Genomic DNA, 26,289 nt, shown 5'->3' with positions numbered 1-26,289 from the left:
CAGAATGTTACAGTAATAACCATTACACATCTTTATTAATGATTTGACACTGCCTCATATAACACCAAGGCCATGCTACCTTCCTCTGCTGCATTACTGGTAATAGCGGTTGGCGTGCTGCCTAGCAACAAGATCAAAAAAGATAGAAAATGATTGATTCCAACGTCAACCAATAGACGTATAGTTTCTCTAATGATTGACACCAATGTCATCCAATGAGCTATGCAAGATACTATCTCTTTACCCAATAGGCAGCCAGCTTTCTTTTTTACCTTGGGAAAGGCGGCCGGGACCAGGCCTTATGACAGCCAATGAGAAGTGCCTCTGGGTTTCTAGCGTTTGATTGATGGCGGATCGACCAATAACATGCGAACGTTATTGGGCTGAGGGCGGGGTTTTTTCAGTCTCTCAGGACGAGGATCGATTTGCCAGTGTGGTGGTGGTGGTAAGGAGGCGGAGGGGGGTTAGACGCGAAAGAGAAAATGGCGGCCGCTGCTGGTGCGCCTGGTTCGGGGGAGGGAGGAGAAGCCGAGCCAGACAGCGAGCCGATTTGTGGAGCTGATAGGCCGCGGCAGGAGCATACGGAGGCCTCGACGCTGCACTGTAGTGTAGTACAGGAGCTCGGCCGAGAAAATGCCCTCGATTCGAAGGAGGCCGAATATGGGGAGACAGGGCTGCGGCTCCCTGATACCGAGAAGCAGCCGGAGTGTATAACGCCTGAGGTAACTAACTGGGAAAGTGAAGTAGAAAGGGCCCCTGTGGCCCTGGAGGCCGCACCTGAGGCCTGGCCTCATAGACGGGATATTGAGGCCGAGGGTGTGGAGCCCTCAGTGGTGGACACTGGAGATAAAGGAATGGTGGGAGATGTCCTCTCCTCTCAACAGGAAGAGCAACCTATGCAACTGGGGAAAGACTTACATTGCCCTCCTGTCCCCTGCCATGGAGAGTCAGCCCCTGAGGCCATGGACTTAGTACAGATGGAAGAGGTTAAGAGTGAGGTGACCCCCACCAAGGCGGAGCACCCCCCAGAGTCAGCGCATTTCATTTGTGCATCTTCTCCCCAACCTCTGCTCATGTCTGAACAATTGCAGTGTGCTTCTGAGCCCGTGTTACTGGAGGTCCAGGGTCCAGACCTTCCAGAAGAAGCTGAGGTCTTGCAAGAATCCTTCCCTGAGAAGTTTGCATTAATATGTGATTCACCTATTCTTGAACCCCCACATGTACAGGAGGCTGCCACCCCAGATCAGCTGCAGGTTTCTGCCCCTCTTGAGCCCATCCTCATCTCTAACATGTCACCAGTACAGGAATGTTCCACTATGGAGGTGGCCAATGAACAGGATCCAAGCTCTCCGTCAAAGATGGAGACTGATGTGGTTGAGGTGGATCATGTCCATGATCCAGTTCCTGAAGTTTTTTTACAGGTACAAGAACCTACCGTGATGGAAGTGCTGGATCCAGAAGGTCTGATCACTCTGTTAATAGAGGACTTGCCTAATGAGGGCCAAGACTCCATTCCTGAAATGGTGATATCTGAGCCTGAGGTGGTATTGAACTTGCAGGATAAAATACCACACAAAGTAGATGAGGAAACCGTCCCTGAGACTGAAGAAGTCCCCAGATCTGTACAGATTCTAGTTCATTCTGTCCAAGAACCTTGCAGGGCGGACTTTGACCTAGTAGATGATAAACCTGTCCCTGAACCATTTCATGAAGAAGTTCAAGTACAAGCAGAAGATAAAGTGGAGCGAGTCCATGATTTAGAGGTTGTAGAAAATGACAAAGGGGCCCATTCTGAGTCCATGCAATGTACGGAGGTGGAAGTCAAGCTTTTCTTACAACCGGCCCTAGTGAAGCTCGATGATGGGCAAGAGAGTCAGGATATTCATGTTTCGCTTGAGAAAGAGTGTCAGCCAGACATGTCCCCTGGCCAGGCATCTGTGCAACTAATCATGTCTGATTCAGTCCCTGAGGACATCCACTCACTTAGTGAGCGGGCACTAGAGAATGCCATATCTCCAGTGGACAGTGGGATCAGCTCAGAACTAAACTCTGTGGAAAAAGAGCTGGCCTCTCAATCCAGTCATATGGAAACTGAGCCGAATGTGGAAAATGGTTCTGAATGCACAAAGCTTGTGTCTTATGTTCAAGACGTTGAATATGATCCTTTTTATAGGGACCCTAAAGTGGAGGACCCTTCTAATGCTGAGGCCATTGTGGAAGAAGAACATGACTCATCAACGGCATCTACTGAAATTGTACAGACTAAAGACCTTGGCATGGAGGAGCCAGTGCTCCCCACCACTAAGGCAGATGTAGATGCATGTATAGACAATCCTAATCCATGTCAGGATCCTCTGTCTGCAGCAGAGAGACTTTTTGCTGGTGGAATTGACCAGCTCATACCTGGTTCTGAAGTTCAGGTTACACTCGATCACATCATTCAGGATGCATTGGTGGTTTCCTTCCGCCACGGAGACAGAATCTTCTCAGGGGTTCTAATGGATCTGTCAAAAAGGTATGGAACTAAGAAATGACTTTTTTCTTTCTCTTTTCAGGTGCGATTGACACAATTATGGAGGTTACTTCTGATTCTTCAGCACAAAGCTTGAAAATGTTGCCCACAATCAAATCCATTTTGTATGCATGTTGGTGATCTATGGTCCACCCATATCTATAACCCAGAATGGGGTCTGTAAGGCTGTTTTGCTCAACAAATCTGCACCAAATTACACTATGGTACATGCGGATCAGGTTTTAAAAACCCCATCCACATGTAGTTGGAAATACGAGCTTGCTGTGTAATTTCAGGTTAGCAGCATGCCAGTTGTCAAGGATTTTCCTCTTAGATGTTATCTCTTCGGTGAGTAGAGGTGAGAAAGTTCCACCATGTGTGGCCCTGTAGGCTGTAGCTTAGGTGGCCTCTGGATTCCATGTTTGCTCTGACTTGCAGACTTGGCGTTGCAGATCTACAGAAGTCTGTGGAATTCATTGCCGAATTTTTGCGACGTCTAGCAGTCTGGCTGTAGTCGTAGAAAAGCTAGAGGTTTGGTTGTCTTGTTTGCCATCATGTTAGTCCTGAGGGAAAACTGCCATGGTCGTATGGTTTATGCAGATTTCCTGTGTGGATTTCGCCGCATTTCCTCACCAAATCTGCACAAACAATTGACATGCTGAAGATTTGTAAATCCGCACCATAGGTCAATGTCCCAGGGGGAAATTTCTGCGCTGTGTAGATGTAATTTTTAAAATCTTATCAAATTTTTTTTTCCACAAAAAATGCAAGCGTAAAACCCACACCGTAGATATACCCTAGGGCAGGCATGGCCAACCTGAGGCTCTCCAGCTGTTGTAAAACTACAACTCCCACCATGCCCTGCTGTAGGTAGCCTGGGCATGCTGGGAGTTGTAGTTTTGCAACAGCTGGAGAGCCTCAGGTTGGCCAGTCCTGCCCTAGGGGGTGAGGATTGCACCTACATGCGGCACATAACACCTTTTCTAACATCCCTTTCAGAAAAGCCTGCTAATTGGCTTTATTTCACTTGAATTCTCACTTAGTGTCGTTGTGATTGGGTTTTTCTTTCCTCAAAAAATTTGCTAAGAGCAAGAGAGTTAGTTAAAAAAAAAAAACAATTGTTAAAGGACATCTGTCAGCAGATTTGCACCTATGAAACTGGGTGACTTGAAGCTGGAGACATCATCTGTGTTGGTCCCATGTCCATATGTGCCCGCATTGCTGAGAAAAATGAAGTTTTAATATATACAAATGAGCCACTAGGAGCAATGAGGAGCGTTGCTGTTGCGTTTTCTCTGCGACTGCTGCGTCCTCTGCAGAGGGTGCAGCAGTTGCAGAGAGCAGAGCCTCAGGTTTACTGGCTACGCCCCCGTTGCTGCTTGAGGCTCATTTGCATATATTAAAACTTAATTTTTGTTCGTAATGCAGGCACATATGGACATGGGACCAACACAGATGTCTCCAGCTTCAGGCCATCCAGTTTCATAGGTGGAAATCTGCTGACAGATGTCCTTAAAATCCCCTGCTGCTCCTTTTGTCATTGCAAGTCTCCTGTCCTACTGCAAAGACTTGCCATACATTCATGCATGTGACCACTGCAGCCAATCGCTGGCCTCAGCTTGCTTATGCTGTGCCTACAGAGATCACGCTGAAGCCAGTTGGTTGCAGAGGTTGTGTGTTTATGTACAGCACATGAAAGCTGCAGTAAAGGAAACAGACTGGCGGTGTTGGAGCATTTTTTTTATTTTATTTCCTGCTCTTAGCCAAAAAAAATCCTGTATTGCAGTTTTAAAAGGATGGTTCACTTTTAAACATCTTGTCATTGGTGGGGGTATGTTCACATTACAGCATTCAGTTGGAGATTCTGTGGACAGACCTAATGCACCTCTCCATTCTGACTGCTGGGAGCAGATCCCCACCAGTCAGTTGTGTGTGAGGCTGTATTACACCTGGCAGACGATTGTCGGGACGGAAGCCTTCCTTCCCAGCGCCCGCCCGCTCGTTAGTGGAGGAGACCACTGCTATTATATGCAAAGATGGGGAGAAGTGATCGCTAATGCCCTCGCTTGTCCCCATACTGAATTTGTCGGGGGGCAGATTGCTATGAGACACCAAACTACTGGCCCCAAAATTTTGATCATTTTTTATTTATTTTTACCCTGCTTAAAAATCCCGATTGCCCGATAAACGAGCGTTTACTCATTTATCATGTAAACGGCATCAGTATTACACTGCCAGATCATCAGCCAGTGTAATACAGCCTTAGGGCTCATGCACACAAACGTATTTTTGGTCCGATCCGTTTTTTTGCAGCACTTATGTGGAACAATTCATTTCAACGGGGCCGCAAAAAAACGGAAATTACTCCATGTGCATTCCGTATCTGTATGGCTGCAAGTCCAATCCACAAAAAATAGAACATGTCCTATTGTCTGTTTTGGCGACAAGGACAGGCATGGTTACCACAGATCTGCATAAAAACAGATGTGACACAAGTCACACGAATGTCATTGTTTTTTTTTTTTTTTTTTTTTGTTTCTCAGACCTGTGTTTTGCAGACTGCAAAATACATACGGCCATGTGCATGAGCCCTTAAGGGTAGGTTCATTGTTTTTTGGAAGAGGAGTTGTGGCAGATTTTCCTGCAGGTCTATCAGCCAAATTCAGAAGTGTTTTTGAAAGTAATTGGGAATATAAGGCCAGACTCAGATGAGCGCGTTCAATGCGAGGAAGAACGCTGCATGGGTCAGTGTGATTTCCCTTTCTGACCTCTGCTCCGGACAGGATTGCATTGCATTATGATTTATGAGGCTGTGTTCCTCCAACACCCCCTAAAATCGTGAATCTGTAAAACACGGATCCCGACTGTGAGCATGTTCTTTGTTTTCATTTTTTTGTGGGTTTTTTCTCCCGCATTTTAGAGAAAAGTCCTACTCTTGTCCATAAAATGGACAAGATTAGGACATGCTCTATTTTTTTGGATGGGCCTGCCAAATGGTCTTACACATGTGGTCACGCTGACACGCAGCGAGTTTCTCGCATTGAACTGCCTTGTCTGTCGGGCTGAAAGCTCATGTGAAGACCACATTCACATGAGTGAAAAACTGCCATCACATGGCTGTTTTTAGAATAAACGTCATTGGGTCTATGCACACAGCATTTTTTATTTTATTTTTTTAGACAGTGAATAGTGGAAGTAAAAAAATATGACTTTCTATTTTTGCCCATTTTCACAGTCTGACCCCATTAAAATCATTGGATCATTTGGGTGTAAATTTGATGTCATGGGGACACTATGGAGGAAATTATGTATACAAATTGAATTTATCTTTTAAAAATATAAAAAATCAATGCAAAACAGACAAATTGGCAGCTAAAAATGGCCATGGAAACCTAATAGTGTGTCCGTTTTTCATGGCCATTTTTTGTCACTGTCGTCAATGTAGTTTTATACATTGCCTTCCTGCTTCCTCTACTTTTGACTTTGGCTAAAAAACCTGCAGGAAAATCTGTTTAAAATCCTTCTCCCAAAAAATGTGTGAACCCTCCCCCTCCCCAAGATGTTTTAGGACTCATGCACACCGTCCGTGTGGCCTGCACTGATGGATGAGACCCATTCACCTTGAATGGGTCCGTGATCCATCCGCACAGCAAGAATATCGAGCATGTCCTAATTTTTTGCTGTGTGGAGACACGGACCGAAATGCCACAGAATTGCTCCGTAGTGCTTCAATGGCCTACCGCTCCATATCTACTGGTTTGCAGAACCATTCAAGTGAGCAGGTCTGCATATGTGATATGGAGCACACGTGGCCGGTGCCCGTATATTGCAGACCTGCTGTTTGCAGGCCACAATACGGGCACGGCTGGTGTGCATGAGCCCTAAAGTAGACTCTAGGACGACCACCAAATGTGTAGTTCTGCGTTTTCATTGAAGATTTTTCAATAAGAGACCTAAACACTGACAACTAGAAAATGCTTGGAACGTGAACTTCCTCTTTTTAAAGGGAGTCGATTACCTCCAAAATCTTTCAGTGTAATCATACTGTCATGTAGGCTAGAGCCCCGGAATTATAACCGTACCCTTCATGTGAAAATCCAGCCCTCTTCAGAGAGATGTATCTTATTTTACTGCCTTCAGTGCACACGGCGTCCCCTGCATCATTATCAGCTCTCTAATCTCAGGGACTGTCAATCAAACGAGAGGGCAGTGCTTGGTGGTGGTACTGGCGGAGCAGTCTGGCCCATGGTGCACCGAAACACTTTTTGCATATAAATTAAAAAGGAGGATTTCCCAGGATTAGAGGACCAGAAAGGTATGGTAATGCTTCAGGGCACCTACCTCACATGGCGGTATGTTTACTTGCAAACAGATTTTGGTTGTGGATGGCAGATTTATAAGGGGACGGGGTAGCAGCGGGAATATTGGCTGCTTGATTTGCTGTATTTGCTTGGTCCATTTGTTTGTGGTTAGATGGAAACAGTCATAATGGTTGCCTTCTTTGGGAGTTCTGTGTGGTTATGCAGAAGATCTGTCATGGTGAAAGACCAGCGACCGCTGCATTGACTGTATGGGCTCAGCATATAGCTGTTTGGCAGAACCCTGAGTGGGATTTTGGGTCAGGGGCCACTGTCAGATTTGGTAATATCTGACAAGAAGAATAGCGCAGCATGCAGTACTATTCTATACATGAAAATGACTGACACTGCTGTGGACCCTGACCGAAATAAAGTGGAGCATGTCAGTGTCTTATCCAGCCACAAGACTGCTTTTGGCAACGCAGGTGTCTTGCATTTCCATTCGGGTCTTCACTCTATAGGTTAGAGTGCACCCATTACACTCTTTGTTGGAGACACGTGTGTTGCTTTCAGTTACCTGTTTTCCACGTGATGGACCCCACTATAAATCTGTTGTGCTCCATTGGGCACTTTTGGTGACTGTTGATAAACCCAGCAGTCAAGCTTTTAGTATTCTTTTACCCCCTTGACAGAGCAAAATAATGCAAAGCTTGACACAAGTGTGAACACAGCCTTGCTGGTTTCATTTAAAGGAAACCTGTCGCCATGATTTTGCGCATAGAGCTGGGGACATGGACTGCTAGATGGCCACTAGCACATCTGCAATACCCAGTCCCCATAGCTCTCTGCGCTTTTATTGTGTTAAAAAAACGTTTTGATTGATATGTAAATTACCTGATGTGAGTCCTGTAGCCGGAGATGAGTCAAGCGGAAAGGAGCCCTGCACCGCCCCGCGTCCTCCGAATCTCCTCCTTGCTGGCTAACGTCACAGAGCCGGAGCGCCGAAATCTCGCGATGCGTGAGCTAGCGCATGCGTAGTTCGTTCCCTGTGCTGATGCCAGTACAGGGAATGAACATGATGCCGACACTGCGCATGCGCTAGCTCGCGCATCGCAAGATTTCGGTGCTCCAGCTCTGTGACGTCAGCCAGCAAGGAGGAGATTCGGAGGACGCGGGGCGGTGCTGGGCTCCTTTCCGCTTGACTCATCCCCGGCTACAGGACTCATATCAGGTAATTTGCATATCAATCAAAACCTTTTTTTAACACAATAAAAGCGCAGAGGGCTATGGGACCTGGGTACTGCAGATGTGCTAGTGGCCATCTAGCAGCCCATGTCCCCAGCTCTATGCGCAAAATCATGGTGACAGGTTCCCTTTTAAAGGGGGTTATCCAAGACCTATAATTCCAAATGCCTGGGTCCCTCACACAGACTGTACTTGCCTTGCTCCCCAGCACCCGTCATGCAGATAAACATTCGCCGTCGGGTGGGGGGTAGCCAATAGCAGGCCGTGATGGGAACAAGCCTCCCTAGCCTCACCCGCGATGCTAGGAAGGCATCAGAAGCGAAGCACGTGCTGGGTAGCGAGGTAAATTCAATCTGTGTGAGGTTCTCAGGTATTTTTTGGAGGGGAGGGGGGGGGGGGGGGGGCAGTGCTCCAGACTAAAAAAAATACCTAGTAGCCATTGGCTCCTGAACTGAAAAATTTAGGAGCCAAATCAAATTTTTAGTCGCCAAATCAAAACCGAATCAAAATTTTGGTATCGTGACAACGATACGCCGATCAGATCGACGTAGGGTTGTTTTGATACCAAAATTTTGATTCGCTTTCGTCACCATAAAAAAGCCGGCCCATCATAGAACAGTCCTATCCTATTTTTTGGGGATGACAAGGTGACAAAAAAATGGCAAATACTCACCACTTAGGAGATATTTTTTTAATAATTTAATAGTTTGGACAGCGCTATGTAATATGTTTGTTTATATATTTTATATGTAAAATTGGGAAAGGGGGTTATTTAAAGAGGACCTTTCACCAGAATAAAACATCTAAACTATACAGACATGTAGAGCGGCGCCCAGGGATCCCCCTGCACTTACTGTTATACCTGGGCGCCGCTCCGTTCTCCCGGTATAGCCTCCGGTATCTTCATAGTTAGGCTCCACCCAGGGGAACCTGCCGGCGTCTTTCTCCCATGCTGTAGCGCTGGCCAATCTCAGCTCATAGCCTGAGAGAGAAAAAAGCCTCTCAGGCTATGAGCTGAGCGCTGTGATTGACCAGCGCTACAGCATGGGAGAAAGAGACGCCGGCAGGTTCCCCTGGGTGGGGCCTAACTGTGAAGATACCGGAGGCAATAACGGGAGAACGGAGCGGCGCCCAGGTATACCAGTAAGTGCAGGGGGATCCCTGGGCGCCGCTCTACATGCCTGCATAGTTAGTTTAGAAGTTTTATTCTGGTGAAAGGTCCTCTTTAAACTTAATATTTTAGGGTACTTTCACACTAGCGTTTTTCTTTTCCGGCATAGAGTTCCGTCCTAGGGGCTCTATACCAGAAAAGAACTGATCAGGCATATCCCCATGCATCAGGATCTCTTCAGTTCAGTCATTTTGACTGTTCAGGGTGGAGATAATATCGCATAATACCGGAATGCACCCGCACTAAATCCGGACCCATTCACTTCTATGGGGCTGTGCACATGAGCAGTGATTTTCACACATCACTTGTGCGTTGCGTGAAAATCGCAACATGCTCTATGTTGTGCATTTTTAAAGCAACGCAGGCCCCATAGAAGTTAATGGGGCTGCGTGAAAATCGCAAGCAAGTGCGGATGCGGTGCGATTTTTCACGCATGGTTGCTAGGATGAGTCTATTCACTGTATTATTTTCCCTTATAACATGGTTCTAAGGGAAAATAATAGCATTCTTTAATACAGAATGCTTAGTAGAAGGTCAATATAATAAACATTGGTGGCGCCGTGCGCCCCCCCCCCCCCCCAACACCCCAGTATAATAAACATTGGTGGCGCAGTGCGCCCCCCCAACACCCCAGTATAATAAACATTGGTGGCGCAGTGCGCCCCCCCCCCCCCCCCCAGTATAAGAAACATTGGTGGCGCAGTGTGCCCCCCCTCCCCCCTCAATATAATAAACATTGGTGGCGCAGTGCGCCCCCCCAACACCCTAGTATAAGAAACATTGGTGGCGCAGTGTGCCCCCCCTCCCCCCTCAATATAATAAACATTGGTGGCGCAGTGGGCAGTGCCAATGAGGGTTAAAAAAAAATAATAATAATTAACTCTCCTCCTCCAATTGATCGTCTCCTGTTCTTTCTTCAGGTACTGTCAAAGGACCTGTGGTGACATCACTGTGCACATCACACGATACATCATATAATCCATCACCATGGTAATGGACCATGTGACGTCACCACAGGTCCTGAAGAAAGAACAGGAGACCGGCAGCTACGCGATCGACTGGAGGAGGTGAGTTAATTTTGCCACCAATGTTTCTTATACAAATACAGGAGGCGGGTGCCGGAATCAAATAGCCGGCACCCGAGCTCTGTGACAGGGAGCTGCGATCAGCGGCAGTTAACCCCTCAGGTACCGCACCTGAAGGGTTAACTCAACTGCAGCTGATCGCAGCTCCCTGTCACAAAGGTCGGGTGCCAGCTTTTTGATTCCGGCACCCGCCTCCTGTATTTGTATTACAGGTAAGTTTTCTTCATTGGTGGCGCAGTGGCCACAGCCCCTCTCCTCCTCCCGTCTCTCTTCTTATTGGCGGAGGCGGCGGCAGCAGCACGGGGGAGGGAGACTCCTTCTCCACTGCGCTGCTGAGAAGAACATCGGCGGCGGGGCAGAGAACTATCATCTCCTGTGCCCCGCCGCTGTATTCAACGGCAGAGCTGCGGCGGTGGGTCTAGTCGCAAATGTAAATTCTAAGTCGCATGGCGACCATTTTGGTCGCCATCTGGAGCCCTGGGGGGGGGGGGGGGCTTGATTATAGGTCTTGGATAGCCCCTTTAAAGGAATCAGACTTGCAGAGGATCTGTCATGGTTACAAAACTGTTTTTTTTTTTTTACAAATTTTTCTATGCTTTTGTGTTTCTAGTGACATTTTTTGCTGTAAATACTGCAGCCCCAGATATTAGCTGAAAGGTATATGGGAAATGCAGGAGGCACAAGCATATTATTATTATTATTATTATTATTATTATTATTATTATTTTATTATTATTATTATTTTTATTTTTTTTGTTAATTCTGAGGCATTTTGTCTTTACGGCTTATTCTAGAAAATTCAGCAAGCTGGAGCACTTGGTGTTTTTCAGGAGTTTTGCCATAGGAGGAAAAATGCCATGAAGAAACCGCTAGTGTGCAAAAAAAACACTAATGGCCAAAAAAATGCATGCACTTGCTAAATTCTTGTGTGTAAGGACCCTAACCATTTTAGACAAGTTTTACTTCTGTTTTTAAAGAAAGCCATAAATCTGCGATGGATCCAGGATTTGACAGATTTCATTATTTATAGCTGGGTTTGTTTTGATGGTAAGAATTGTGCTGGATTCTGCTCTACAAAAAGTGATGGAAACCCCTAGGGGAACTGTCGAGCATGCATGTGTTTTCAGTAGGAAAAGAGGAAGTCGCTGCCAGACTCCTCAGGGATCCTGTCCCTGAGAACAAAAGGATTGAGGAGTTAAAATCAAACATGCATTGAATTGGCATTTTTTTCAAAGGGTTGCACGAAAATACGGTGTACTTTCTCCAGTGCAAAGATTACAAGCATTGTCCCAGCAGGGCAACCCCATTAATGTAAAGGCCAGTTTACAGTCTGGTGAAGCAGGCGATTGTCGAAGGAAGCTTTCCTTTCCAACAGCTGCCTGCTTGTCAGTGGAGGAGAAGCGATCGCCACTGCCATCGCTTGTACTAATACAGAGTCCTCGTTTCTGGGCAGTAGATTGTGCCATCTAAACAGCAATCTGCTGCCTGTGAACGATGATTTAGGTGTCCACATTCATCACCTGATGAACGAGCGTACTTATAAACGTTTGTCCCAGTAATCTCCCTGACAATCAGGCAGTGAAAAAGGGCCTTAAAGGGTTGTGCAGGCAGTATATATACACTGCCTGTCCAAAAAAAAAGCCTTTAGCTTTGATTACGCATTCTCTGTGGGATTGTTTCGATAAGCTTCTGCAATGTCACAAGATTTATTTCCATCCAGTGTTGCATTAATCTTTCACCAAGATCTTGCATTGATGATAGTAGAGTCTGACTGCTGCGCAAAGCCTTCTCCAGCACATCCCAAAGATCCTCAATGGGGTTAAGGTCTGGACTCTGTGGTGATTCATGTGTGAAAATGATCTCATGCTCCCTGAACCACTCTTTCACAATTTGAGCCCGATGAATCCTGGCATTGTCATCTTGGAATATGCCCGTGCCATCAGGGAAGAACGAATCCATTGATGGAATAACCTGGTCATTCAGTATGTTCAGGTAGTCAGCTGACCTCATTCTTGGAGCACATACTGTTGCTGAACCTAGACCTGACCAACTGCAGCAACCCCAGATCATAGCACTGCCCCAAAAGGTTTGTACAGTAGGCACTAGGCATGATGGGTGCATCACTTCATCGGCCTCTCTTCTTACCCTGATGCGCCCATCACTCTGGAACAGGGTAAATCTGGACTCATCAGACCTTATGATTTTCTTCCATTGCTCCAGAGTCCAATCTTTATGCTCCCTAGCAAATTGAAGCTTTTTTTCTGATTCGCCTCACTGATTAGTGGTTTTCTTACGGCTACATAGCTGTTCAGTCCCAATCCCTTGAGTTCCCTTTGCATTGTGCGTGTGGAAATGCTCTTACTTTCACTATTAAACATAGCCCTGAGTTCTACTGTTGGTTTTCTTGGATTTGATTTCACCAAACGTTTAAGTGATCGATCATTTGGGATTTTTTCCCACCACATTTCTTCCTCGAATACGATGGGTCCCCACTATCCTTCCAGTTTTTAATAATGCGTTGGGCAGTTCTTAACCCAATTTTAGTAGTTTCTGCAATCTCCTTAGATGTTTTCTCTGCTTGATGCATGCCAATGATTTGACTTTTCTCAAACAGACTAACGTCTTTTCCACGACCACGAGATGTCTTTCGACATGGTTGTTTAAGAAATGAGAAGCAACTCATTGCATCAGTTGGGGTTAAATAACTTGTTGCCAGCTGAAAGATAATCGCCCATGCAGTAATTATCCAATAGGAGGCTCATAACTATTTGCTTAGTTAAATCCAGGTGGCAAAATTTTTGGGGGACAGGCAGTGTATATTAATGGCCTATCAATCAATATCTGATTGGCAGGGGTCCGACACCCTGCACCCTTGCCGATCGGCTGTTTGAAGAGGAGGCGGGGCTTCATTCATTCAAGTGAATGGAGCGAGTACCTGTGATTACACTGCGCTTCCTAGATGACAGGCGGTGTAATGTAGAGGTAGCAGTGCTTGCATAGAGAGCTGCCTCCAGAGGTCACGCTACGTTTTTTCCAGAAGAGTAAAAATACTCCGCTGACCATTTTTGAGGAGTATTTTTATCTAAGGAGGAGTATGAAAGTTGCGGTAGTTCAAATACATAATACATAGGCCTGCACTTGCTCACATCTGTGTTGGAGGCTCCACCAGACAAAAAAAAACTTGTATGCAGCACTTTTTTGTCTAGTAAAAAGAGGAACCTGAACGGACTCCATCATAGTCAGCGGAGTCTGTTCAGCTCCTTCCCTATCAGGCTGGGTTCACATCACATTTTTTTCATACATTTAATGTACACAAAAAAAAATTGTGTATATACAGTACAGACCAAAAGTTTGGACACACCTTCTCATTCAAAGAGTTTTCTTTATTTTCATGACTATAAAAATTGTAGATTCGCACTGAAGGCATCAGAACTATGAATTAACACATGTGGAATTATATACATAACAAAAAAAGTGTGAAACAACTGCAAATGTCATATTCTAGGTTCTTCAAAGTAGCCACCTTTTGCTTTGATTACTGCTTTGCACACTCTTGGCATTCTCTTGATGAGCTTCAAGAGGTAGTCACCTGAAATGGTCTTCCAACAGTCTTGAAGGAGTTCCCAGAGATGCTTAGCACTTGTTGGCCCTTTTGCCTTCACTCTGCGGTCCAGCTCACCCCAAACCATCTCGATTGGGTTCAGGTCCGGTGACTGTGGAGGCCAGGTCATCTGGCGCAGCACCCCATCACTCTCCTTCATGGTCAAATAGCCCTTACACAGCCTGGAGGTGTGTTTGGGGTCATTGTCCTGTTGAAAAGTAAATGATGGTCCAACTAAACGCAAACCGGATGGAATAGCATGCCGCTGCAAGATGCTGTGGTAGCCATGCTGGTTCAGTATGCCTTAAATTTTGAATAAATACCCAACAGTGTCACCAGCAAAGCACCCCCACACCATCACATCTCCTTTTCCATGCTTCACGGTGGGAACCAGGCATGTGGAGTCCATCCGTTCACCTTTTCTGTGTCCCACAAAGATCTCAAATTTGGACTCATCAGACCAAAGCACAGATTTCCACTGGTCTAATGTCCATTCCTTGTGTTCTTTAGCCCAAACAAGTCTCTTCTGCTTGTTGCCTGTCCTTAGCAGTGGTTTCCTAGCAGACATTCTACCATGAAGGCCTGATTCACATAGTCTCCTCTTAACAGTTGTTCTAGAGATGTCTGCTGCTAGAACTGTGTGGCATTGACCTGGTCTCTAATCTGAGCTGCTGTTAACCTGCGATTTCTGAGGCTGGTGACTCGGATGAGCTTATCCTCCGCAGCAGAGGTGACTCTTGGTCTTCCTTTCCTGGGGCGGTCCGCATGTGAGCCGGTTTCTTTGTAGCGCTTGATGGTTTTTGTGACTGCACTTGGGGGCACTTTCAAAGTTTTCCCAATTTTTCGGACTTGCTGACCTTCATTTCTTAAAGTAATGATGATTCTTGCCATAATACAAATTCTAACGGTCTATTCAGTAGGACTATCAGCTGTGTATCCACCTGACTTCTCCACAACGCAACTGATGGTCCCAACCCCATTTAGAAGGCAAGAAATCCCACTTATTAAACCTGACAGGGCACACCTGTGAAGTGAAAACCATTTCAGGTGACTACCTCTTGAAGCTCATCAAGAGAATGCCAAGAGTGTGCAAAGCAGTAATCAAAGCAAAAGGTGGCTACTTTGAAGAACCTAGAATATGACATATTTTCAGTTGTTTCACACTTTTTTGTTATGTATATAATTCCACATGTGTAAATTCATAGTTTTGATGCCTTCAGTGTGAATCTACAATTTTCATAGTCATGAAAATAAAGAAAACTCTATGAATGAGAAGGTGTGTCCAAACTTTTGGTCTGTACTGTATCTATACTGCCATACAGTGGTATCCTTCACTACAGAGTTCTATTGTAAAAAAACAAAATTATATATACAGTACAGACCAAAAGTTTGGACACACCTCATTCAAAGAGCTTTATTTTCATGACTGAGGCGTCCGTTAATGTATGTTTTATTATTATTTATTTTTATTCTCACCATTCAGTCCTCTTGAGCTCCGCCGCCGCCATGTCTGCTGAGATCCTTGTGCACGCGCCCGTTCTGGGAGCTGGCCCCCTTCTCCTTCCAGCTCCCGCTCTGGCGCCCACCCAAACCAACCAATAACAAAGCTGCTTGCTATCTGGAGCTTTGCTATTGGTTATTGCAGGCACCATCGCTGCGCTGCTCATGCTGTTCACAGCGTTGATGAATGTGGGGAAAAAAATATAAGGCGTATTGGTACACCTTAGACTTTTTCCAGGGAGTAAAATACCCTGAACAAGCGTTCATTAGGCCTCTTTCATACGGGTATTGCGGGAACACGCACGATTTTTCCGCGCGAGTGCAAAACATTGTAATGCGTTTTGCACGCGAGTGAGAAGTTAAGGTTTGGGATTGATGTTCTGTAGATTGTATTATTTTCCCTTATAACATGGTTATAAGGGGAAATAATAGCATTCTGAATACAGAATGCATAGTACAATAGTGCTGGAGGGGTTAAAAAAATAATAATAATTTAACTCGCCTTAATCCACTTGCTCTCGTAGCCGGCATCTCTTCTGTCTTTCTTTGCTGATTGCAGTCAAAGGACCTGTGGTGACGTCACTCCGGTCATTACATGGTCCGTCACATGATCTTTTACCATGGTGATGGATCATGTGATGACCGGAGTGACGTCACCACAGGTCCTTTGACTGCAATTAGCAAAGAAAGACACAGAAAAGATGCCGGCTGCGCGAGCAAGTGGATTAAGGTGAGTTAAATTTTTTTATTTTTTTTAACCCCTCCAGCGCCATTGTACTATGTATTCTGTATTCAGAATTCTATTATTTTCCCTTATAACCATGTTATAAGGGAAAATAATAAAATGATTGGGTCTCCATCCCGATCGTCTCCTAGCAACCGTGCGTGAAAATCGCACCGCATCTCGCTTCTTATGTTGGCCTTTGAACTGCCCGCCTTTCTCAGCATGATCAGCCCTATTAGACCAATCATATTGCCTGGTATGATTGATCAAATTGAATAAAATGAAAACTAAAACGATTTTGTCTGGAGCTGTACAACTGCAGAGATGTGTGCGTTTTTATTCATATGTTGAGTATATTGGAGCACCAAAGTTCAGGGCTGAATTCATGGAGCACTACTTTTATAACACCCTGTTGTGCTTTATGTGCGCTGTGCACTCCCCCCACTTATTGATTGACAGAGGTATACATCAGCATGTTGAGGGAACAGTTGTGTCCTAGAGCTGAGTTATAGCATGTACATTTCTTATGCACTACTTACTATAGCCTTACCATAAGGGTTCATTCTCTATGGGGCAGGAATGGCTGCATACCGCACACAGTCTCCGATCTGCAGCTCTGGAAAAAAATAGAACATGTCCTATTTGTGGACAAGAATAGGCAGTTCTATGGGGGTGCCGGCCGGGTGTATTGCAGATCCACAATACACTATAGACGTGTGAATGGACCCTAATGAAAAGAGTGGATTCCTAGGCTTATAAAGCTAATACATATTACTGGTTTATTCACAGGCAGAATATATGAATGTAAAGAAAACAATATGTATTCGCTTTCTAAGTAAATGGCTATAGCCTGGTGCTAAGTGATCAGCCTTGCATGTAGAGATCCTAGGAGAGACTCCGCTGCCTTCTCAAAGAGCTGATCTGTGGGTGTCCCGGGTGTCGGATCCCCGCCGATCAGAAGCTGATGATCTATCCAGAGGCTAGATCATCAGTTAAATGAAAGTGCAGAACCCCTTTAAATGAGGGAGAAAAAATATCAAAAGGAAAAAAATGTAAGCTTCTCCCAAGATTCAAACCTGAGCTCTCTGGAAGGCTGAGCACCTACCTCCAGGCTACAGTCTTGTCACATGAAGTTTTTTTTCTATACTTAGAAAGCTAATACTGTGGTCTCTATAATCAAATATCTGTGAATAAAACCGTAATATGTATTAACTTTCTATTCTCAACATGGTAAGGCTATAGTAACTAGTGTATATGATATATGCATGTTGGCACACAGCTCTGACCTCAGCATGCTTCTCTAGCTGTATCAATCAAGGAAAGTAAGGAGTGTGCAGAGCACAGGGGTGTTACAAAAGCAGTGCTCCAAGGATTCAGCCCCGCCTCCTGGTGCTCCAACTTTTCATTTGCATATGAATAAAAACGCTGATTTCTCTGCAGATGTTTAACATTTCTTTTGTCTGTATCATTTTAATCAGCTTGATCAACCCTACCGTGTAGTATACCTTGTTTAATAGTGTTGATCATGTTGACAGACACTTTAAACTAGATCATCCCTCCTGCCTAAATGATTACTCCTGTTGCACGTGGAGATTTTAGCAGATTTCTTAAATGTAGTAAAGGTGGACTGACCCCCCCTTGGACATTCAGGAGAACAGTTGTTTGCCTTTACACAGTCCCAAAAGTCCCAATTTTAGGCATCTGTCAGATCTGAGAAAAACAATGCTTTAATGCATGCAAATGAGCAACGGGGGCGTTGTGGCCCATACATTTTAATGATGTACGGAGATGGCATAATCATAGTTTTTGACCAAATTGACTTTGGACCTTTTGATCCAAAGCTCAATTCACTGAAGACTAGTAGATGCACATAAACCAGCTGCTATGTGGCCACAGTGTGAAATAAACCGCGCTAACATGCAGGTTTACTAGAAATCTGCAGAGCTTTCACATTCACCGTTTTTATTTGTCCACAATGTAGTAGGTTTTCCTTTTGTGGTTTTGCTGCGGTTTTCCGTATTGACTTTACAGTAATTGTGCACAGTGACTTGTCTGCCATGTGGTGCACATTGATCTAGCCCTGCTGGTTATCTTCTGTGTAACCTGACTGAATATCCCATACCTTTTACAGTGCAAGGTCTAATGGCCTTCATCTAGATGCAATCTGCTGAAGTATTGACTGTTCATAGTGTTTAGGTAGACATATTAGAAGTGAAAAATGGGATTAATCATATGCCTTTTTCTAACAGCCCGTGAATAACGGCCATCAAAAAATAGGACCTGGCCTATTTTGACTGTTTTCATGGACTGATGCCCCCATACAATTCAAAATGGCTGTATTTAACAGCTGATTTTCAGAAAGGCATCTGGGGAAAAACCAGCTGTTGAAGATGACCATTTTGCTGTTTTTTAACGGCCGCTCTGTCATCGTAGGGTGCTAAGAAGTGTACTAACCTAGTAGTGAATTCATGGCCAATGCTGCCCCCTTTTTAGCATGGGGAAAGGTAAAGGTTGGGGGTAATTTGGCTGCGGTAAATAAGATGTGGGATCATGTCAGGATGCAATAAACCTGGAGTTTTTTAGCACCTTGATGAGAACTTTACATTCATAGAAAAAATTAAAAAATCCAGACTTTGCCAGCTCCCAGCATAAAGATTGCTTTGGCTTTTTGGCTACTGGGACAAGTTTACTCTGTCAAATTGAGATTTTATAACATGTTGGAAAATTTTTACTCTGCTGGGGAAAAAATCGTTAGTGCGACCTCTGCCCGCTCGAAGTCTCCTGAGTAGTTTTACGAGGCTCACGTTTCCTGAACGGTTTCTAAATGCTGGCCTGTATAAATATTGTCATATCATAATCTTGGTGGTATTGTTTGCGCTTGCTCATGTACACCTGCCCCATTGTCTGCAGTGCAGGTGAGACACACCTTGAGCGACTTCTGTGCTTGGTCATAGACATTCATTTTGTGTTCCAGCCCTTTTTAAATGGTGGTTGCTCCAGGACCCCCTCTGTAAGGCCTCATGCACACGACCGTTGTGTGCACCCGTGGCCGTTGTGCCGTTTTCCGTTTTTTTCTGCGGCTCCATTGACTTTCAATGGGGCCGTAGAAAACTCGGCTTGTGCACCGCTTTTACACCGCGCCCGTGACCCGTGTTTCGAGGCCGTGAAAAAAATATAACCTGTCCTATTTTTTTCACGGCCAACGGTTCACGGGCCCATTCAAGTCAATGGGTCCGTGAAAATCACGGATGCACACAAGATTGTCATCCGTGTCCGTGATCCGTGTCCGTTTTTTCCTATCATTTCAATGGCAAACTTGACTTAGATTTTTTTTTCATCTTTCATGTCCGTGGATCCTCCAAAAATCACGGCAGACCCACGGAAGAAAAAACGGGCACGGATCACGGTACAACGGAACCACGTTTTGCGGGACGTTAAAAAATACGTTCGTGTGCATGAGGCCTAAGCCAGATTGGAGTCACTTCATGCTTTACTTGGGCAGCTATTGATTAGAATGGCCACCATGTAATGCTACATTTCTCTGCGGTATTCGCTTTAAGGTGAAATGTGCGGCCAGATTTAGCTTCCCCTGGCAAGAACAGATGATTGGCAGAGCTTGAGAAGTCAGACCTTTGGCGATTGGCTGATTGTGGCCAGCTTTTGTTCTTTCAAGGTGTTCTTCTAAATTCTCACTTGTGCGCCAGAATTTAAGTGCATGCGCAGTACACATCTCTCCAGGGCAGGAACGAGATGTACTGTGCAGGTACCCAATTTCTAGAGCAGAGCCAAAATTCCAGGGCTGGGCAAGAGCAGTACCTGAAATCCTGTCCCTGTCAGTCACCAAGGAACGGACTGAGGGGAAAAGGCCTGCCCTCAGTGCTCCAATTAATGGTCCCTTTAGGGTCCATTCACACGTCCGTTGTTTGTTTCCTGTTCTGTTCCGTTTTTTGCTGAACAGATCTGGACCCATTCATTTTCAATGGGTCCTGAAAAAAAACGGACAGCACAATGTCAGATTTTTTTTCAGGACCCATTGAAAATGAATGGGTCCAGATCTGGTCCAGATCTGTTCAGCAAAAAACGGAACAGATCAGGAAAGAAATAACGGACGTGTGAATGGACCCTTACATGGGATGACGATCCAGCAGATTGTTGGGAAGGAAGCGTTCCTTACCGACAATGTGCTGATCACAAGCGGAGGAGACCAATGCATTTACATGCAGCGATCTCTTCCAGAGTATGGGGAGGCGTGATGGCTAATGTCACCGCTCTTCCCCGTATTGTCTCGTTGTTTCCCAGCAGCAGATCGTATTTACACAGCACAATCTGCCACTGGGAAACTATCTTTTGTGCTGCACAAAAGATACAATTAAGGCTACTTTCACACTTGCGTTCGGGGCTCCGCTTGTGAGTTCCGTTTGAAGGCTCTCACAAGCGGCCCCGAACGGATCCGTACAGCCCCAATGCATTCTGAGTGGATGCGGATCCGCTCAGAATGCATCAGTCTGGCACAGTTTGTCCTCCGCTCCACTCAGCAGGCGGACACCCGAACGCTGCTTGCAGCGTTCGGATGTCCGCCTGGCCGTGCGGAGGCAAACGGATCCGTCCAGACTTACAATGCAAGTCAATGGGGACGGATCCGTTTGAAGTTGACACAATATGGCTCAATTTTCGAACGGATCCGTCCCCCATTGACTTTCAATGTAAAGTCAAAACGGATCCGTTTGCACTATCATGAACAAAAAAAAAAATCATTTTTTATTTTTTTGTTCTTGGTAATGCAAACGGATCCGTTCTGAACAGATCTAAGCGTTTGCATTATAGGTGCGGATCCGTCTGTGCAGATACCAGACAGATCCGCTCCAAACGCAAGTGTGAAAGTAGCCTAACTGATCGTGCGTTTTGCTTGTTCACCGTGTAATCGGCGGTGCATTTACACTGCCAGATTGGTAATGAGTGTTACTAGTAAGGGCTCTTTCACACTTGCGTTGTCCGGATCCGGCGTGTACTCCATTTGCCGGAATTACACGCTGGATCCGGAAAAACGCAAGTGAACTGAAAGCATTTGAAGACTGATCAGTCTTCAAAATGCGTTCAGTGTTACTATGGCAGCCAGGACGCTATTAAAGTCCTGGTTGCCATAGTAGTAGTGGGGAGCAGTATACTTACAGTCCGTGCGGCTCCCGGGGCGCTCCAGAGTGACGTCAGAGCGCCCCATGCGCATGGATGACGTGTCCATGTGATCACGTCATCCATGCGCGTGGGGCGCCCTGACGTCACTCTGGAGCGCCCCGGGAGCTGCACGGACGGTAAGTATACTGCTCCCCACTACACTTTACCATGGCTGCCAGGACTTGAGCGTCCCGGCAGCCATGGTAACCATTCAGAAAAAGCTAAACGTCGGATCCGGCAATGCGCCGAAACGACGTTTAGCTTAAGGCCGGATCCGAATTAATGCCTATCAATAGGCATTAATTCCGGATCCGGCCTTGCGGCAAGTGTTCAGGATTTTTGGCCGGAGCAAAAAGCGCAGCATGCTGCAGTATTTACTCCGGCCAAAAAACGTTTCGGTCCTGAACTGAAGACATCCTGATGCATCCTGAACGGATTTCTCTCTATTCAGAATGCATTGGGATAATCCTGATCAGGATTCTTCCGGCATAGAGCCCCGACAACGGAACTCCTATGCCGGAAGAAAAGAACGCAAGTGTGAAAGAGCCCTAACACTGGTTAGCAATGATCTGTTTGTCGGCCTATGTTAAGGGGCCTTAACTAATTTGCATAGGTGCTCGGAGGTAAAACTGGCAATATGCTGGAGATAATGAACTCTGTTTTTCGCAGGGTTGGGCAACTGTCTTGTATAGGGATGAGCGAACCTGTGGAAGTTCAGGTTCGGAACCCGAACTTTACCCCGGACCACATTAAAGTCAATGGGAACCCGAACTTTGCTTTATTTTATAACCATGTTTTAACGGAAAATAATAGCAGTCTTAAGACAGAATGCTAAATAAAAGTCATTGAGGTGTTAAAAATAGTTAAAAACCTCACCCCATCCACTTGATTGCGCAGTCTGTGTCCTCTTCTTTCTGCAGGACCTGAAAAAGGACCAGGATGACGTCACCGCGCTCACAACGTGGTGACGTCCATCGCAGGTCCTGCCGAAAGAAGAGGATACTGACTGCGCGATCAAGTGGAGGTAATTTTTTTTATTTATTTTTATTTTACCCCTCAATGGCCACTTTATTTAGCATTTTGTCTTAAGAATGCTATTATTTTCCATTATAACCATGTTATAATGGAAAATAATAAAACCACCTGAACTTCAGTGAAAAAGTCTGAGTCCGGGTACCCGAACTCGCCAAGTTCGATATGAACCCTAACTTTGCAGTTAGGGTTCGCTCAACCCTAGTCTTGTATATAGAGGCCTCCGATTGTCCCTAGGTGTATGTCTATATGGTTCCTTTTGTATACAGTACTATTGAAAAGCATCGGTATACCAGCCATACATCAGTGTGTTAAAAATGATGGGTGTGTCGACATATGGCCATGAGCATCCACCATAGACATGGTGGGAATTCGGGTTGGAAATGTTATTGATGACTTGTCAATATATAGTTCCCATTTCTTAGAATATGGTTGAGGAAAGTCGAAATTTCTCCAGTATTACATGTATACACTTGCTTTTCACATGCCTGTATGATAGTTCTTCCTAAAGATCTGTAAGAAACCAGGGGTTGGTCTTCTTAAGATGTGTCTGGAGAAACTGTATGACCTGAATTACCCCCTGTGTCTTCCTCCTTTGGCCGAAATGTTGGATGTGACTGGATCCGGTTATTTAGGAATCGGACTGAATAACTGCATTGTGAGTGCTACCGCTGTTTGTCAGAATCTTGGCTCAGCAATGTGAGATTTTCCTGTGCATTGCCAGCTGCTTCTCACACTCGGGTTGGTAAAAGAGCTGCTATGAGCAGTCAGTCGTCCCGGAGTTCCAAGGCCTTCAGTGGCATATGTATCTAGTGACGTGCTTGAGGTAGCTGGTTGGTGCCATAGCTAAGGTAGTCTCCTTCTCCGTGCCAACAGGGTGGGTGGGGGGCTTCCTTTGTGTCTTCACCAATCTGTATGAGCAGTAAGTCCAGTGCTGATAGTCAGATATCAGGGCACCTGAAGTTAAATTTCCATTATCTGTGCAGAAGATATTTAACCCGGTAGACCACTCCAGTTGAATTGCACAGAAGGACTGGCTTCAGAGTTAGTAGTTGTCTGTGTGTACTAATGACCTATCCTCAGGATATATCCAAGGGGATCGACTACTGACACCCTCACAAATCCGCTGATTTGAAGAGAACTCAGTGCTTCGTGAGTACGCCGCCTTTTCCTAGGCCAGTGACTTCATGTTTGTTGGTCACATGGACTAGGGCAGCTCATTCAACCTTCAGCTGCTATCCAATGGATGACACTATGCTTGGTAAGCTGCGACGAGGCCATGGAGCTTACTGTGGCGCCACAGCCTCCAAACACAGCTGATTGGTGGCGCTCTGACGCCCAGCACCCCCACCAATCACATACTGGTGACCTATCTTGAGGATAGCTCATCAGTATTAAACACTCAGAAAACCCATTTAACTTAAAAATTGTTAAATGGCCAGGAAGGTGTTAAAATAATAAAACAAGTTATACTTGCCTGTTCGAACCTCACTCGAGGGCCACTCTGGTACTCCCACCTGGGCTTTGTTTACATGGCTGTAACATGTCTGTACGGCATGTTTTTTGCTGCATATTGCTGAGGCCAAGAACTGACTGCAGCAGTAAAATGTTATGGCTGCAGCAATGAGGAGTATGCTATCAGCCATGGAGCGGAGGGCATTTGAACCGGTAGGTATAACTTGTTTTGTTGTGTTAACCGCTCCCCTGCCACTTAGTAATTTTTATTTTTATTCTGGCAGCTGCTTTCATTATACCTTGCATGGTACCTTAAAAGGCTATTCACAGTTCAGTCCAGTATATGCACTGGATATGCCATGAATGTCTGATAGATGCAGGTCCTACCTCTCTCTGCACTCTAACTGTCTGAGAAGTTATGAAGTTTGTCACATGATCCTTTTTAGAACTACTGACAAGTTTTTTTTTAAGTATCATGTGTTTCTACAAAACCAAATTTTGGCAACACCCATAAAGTTAGTATGGTCCTGTAGTCCCCAATGAGCTAGCATTATCCTGTAGAAGTAAGTGTTGAGCATCTTTGGTCCATCCTGGGGCCCGTTTACATGTGTTGATATACTGGGGAAATGATCAGAAACAAACTCCTAGTTGTGTGAGCTGCAGTTACATGCAGCTGCTACGATTGTTTGTCTTCATCCAGATTCATTCTCTGCATGTTTTCAGTGCAATGTGCTGCCCACAAATGATGAAAGCACTTCAAAAAAGTCACGGCACTCTTAATCTTGAATCCAAACTTAGTGTTTAATCACACCGAAAAATACAGCAACGTTGCACTAAGTTTGGATTCAAGATTAAGAGTGCCGTGACTTTTTTGAAGTTCTTTCTACGTTTGAGGGCACCGCCGCTATGTCATGGACTATTTTCTTTTTCTTCTAGTTAGTGGTGCTGTCCTATTCTATTTTATATGGCCCACAAATGACATCATCTTACAAACTTAGGGCTCTTTCACACTTGCGTTCTTTTCTTCCGGCATAGAGTTCCGTCGTCGGGGCTCTATGCCGGAAGAATCCTGATCAGGATTATCCCAATGCATTCTGAATGGAGAGAAATCCGTTCAGGATGCATCAGGATGTCTTCAGTTCAGGACCGGAACGTTTTTGGTCCGGAGAAAATACCGCAGCATGCTGCGCTTTTTGCTCCGGCCAAAAATCCTGAACACTTGCTGCAAGGCCAGATCCGGAATTAATGCCCATTGAAAGACATTGATCCGGATCCGGCCTTAAGCTAAACGTCGTTTCGGCGCATTGCCGGATCCGACGTTTAGCTTTTTCTGAATGGTTACCATGGCTGCCGGGACGCTAAAGTCCTGGCAGCCATGGTAAAGTGTAGTGGGGAGCGGGGGAGCAGTATACTTACCATCCGTGCGGCTCCCGGGGCGCTTCAGAGTGACGTCAGGGCGCCCCACACGCATGGAAGACGTGATTGCACGGCACGTCATCCTCTGACTTCATTCTGGAGCGCCCCGGGAGCCGCACGGACTGTAAGTATACTGCTCCCCCGCTCCCCACTACTACTATGGCAACCAGGACGCTATTAATAGCGTCCTGGCTGCCATAGTAACACTGAACGCATTTTGAAGACGGATCAGTCTTCAAATGCTTTCAGTTCACTTGCGTTTTCCGGATCCGGCGTGTAATTCCGGCAAATGGAGTACACGCCGGATCCGGACAACGCAAGTGTGAAAGAGCCCTTACAGTGGAATGTAAAAGTTTTGGCACCCCTGGTCAAAATTAGTTACTGTGAACAGTTAAGCAAATGGAAAATGAAATTATCTCCAAAAGGCAAAGTTAAAGATGATACATTCCCTTTGTACTTTAAAGGGACACTGTCAGGCCCAATAAGCATTTTGAGCTATATATATGCAGGCATAGGTCTTCTAATGTGTATTAAAAGCATAAGTATACCCCCTGTCCACCTTATAAATACCGTAAAATCATGTTTGATAACCTGATAGAATCGCTCTCCTTTGCACCCAAGGGGCGGTGTTTCAGCTCCACTTGTGCCCAGCTGCGCCCCAACAGCCGTTTTTCAAGCGCCCCCAGCTCATCAATATTCACTTCGCTGGGCGGCTTCTGCTGTCCCCGACGCTCCAAGATCCCGCGCATGCCCAATAGAAAGCTATGGGCATCGGCCTCACTTGCAGCTTCTGGGCATGCGCGGGATACCTTGCCTGGCACTCCCAGTGGCCACAATGATACTGCGCCTGCATCCCATAAACATCGCTGCTACATGCCTTGCTGCAGATGTGTGAAAAAGCTCCTCAGTCGGGGACAGCAGAAGCCGCCCAGCGAAGTGAATATTGATGAGCTGGGCGGCGCTTGAAAACGGCAGTTGGGGCGCGGCTGGGCATAAGTGGAGCTGAAACTCCGCCCCTTGGGCGCAAAGGAGAGAGATTCTATCAGGTTATCAAACATGATTTTGCTGTATTTATAAG

At 45.6% G+C, this 26,289-nt stretch overlaps 1 protein-coding gene across 2 annotated transcripts in view; it reads left to right on the top strand.

Moving 5' to 3' along the window:
• The first annotated feature begins 433 nt into the window (after positions 1 to 433).
• Positions 434 to 26,289, top strand: part of PWWP2A (PWWP domain containing 2A) — a 43,144-nt gene continuing 17,288 nt past the window's right edge. For both annotated transcript variants that reach the window (XM_044281264.1, XM_044281263.1), the window contains exon 1: positions 434 to 2,515. In XM_044281264.1, the coding sequence (XP_044137199.1) occupies positions 483 to 2,515 (2,033 nt within the window). In that variant the 5' untranslated portion in view covers positions 434 to 482. The remainder of the gene's footprint in view (positions 2,516 to 26,289) is intronic.

Source organism: Bufo gargarizans, chromosome 2 (genome assembly GCF_014858855.1).
Source record: "Bufo gargarizans isolate SCDJY-AF-19 chromosome 2, ASM1485885v1, whole genome shotgun sequence".
Classification (NCBI taxonomy): Eukaryota; Metazoa; Chordata; class Amphibia; order Anura; family Bufonidae; genus Bufo; species Bufo gargarizans.
Note: the sequence above shows the minus strand (reverse complement) of the source record. Positions and strands in the feature narration are given on the sequence as shown.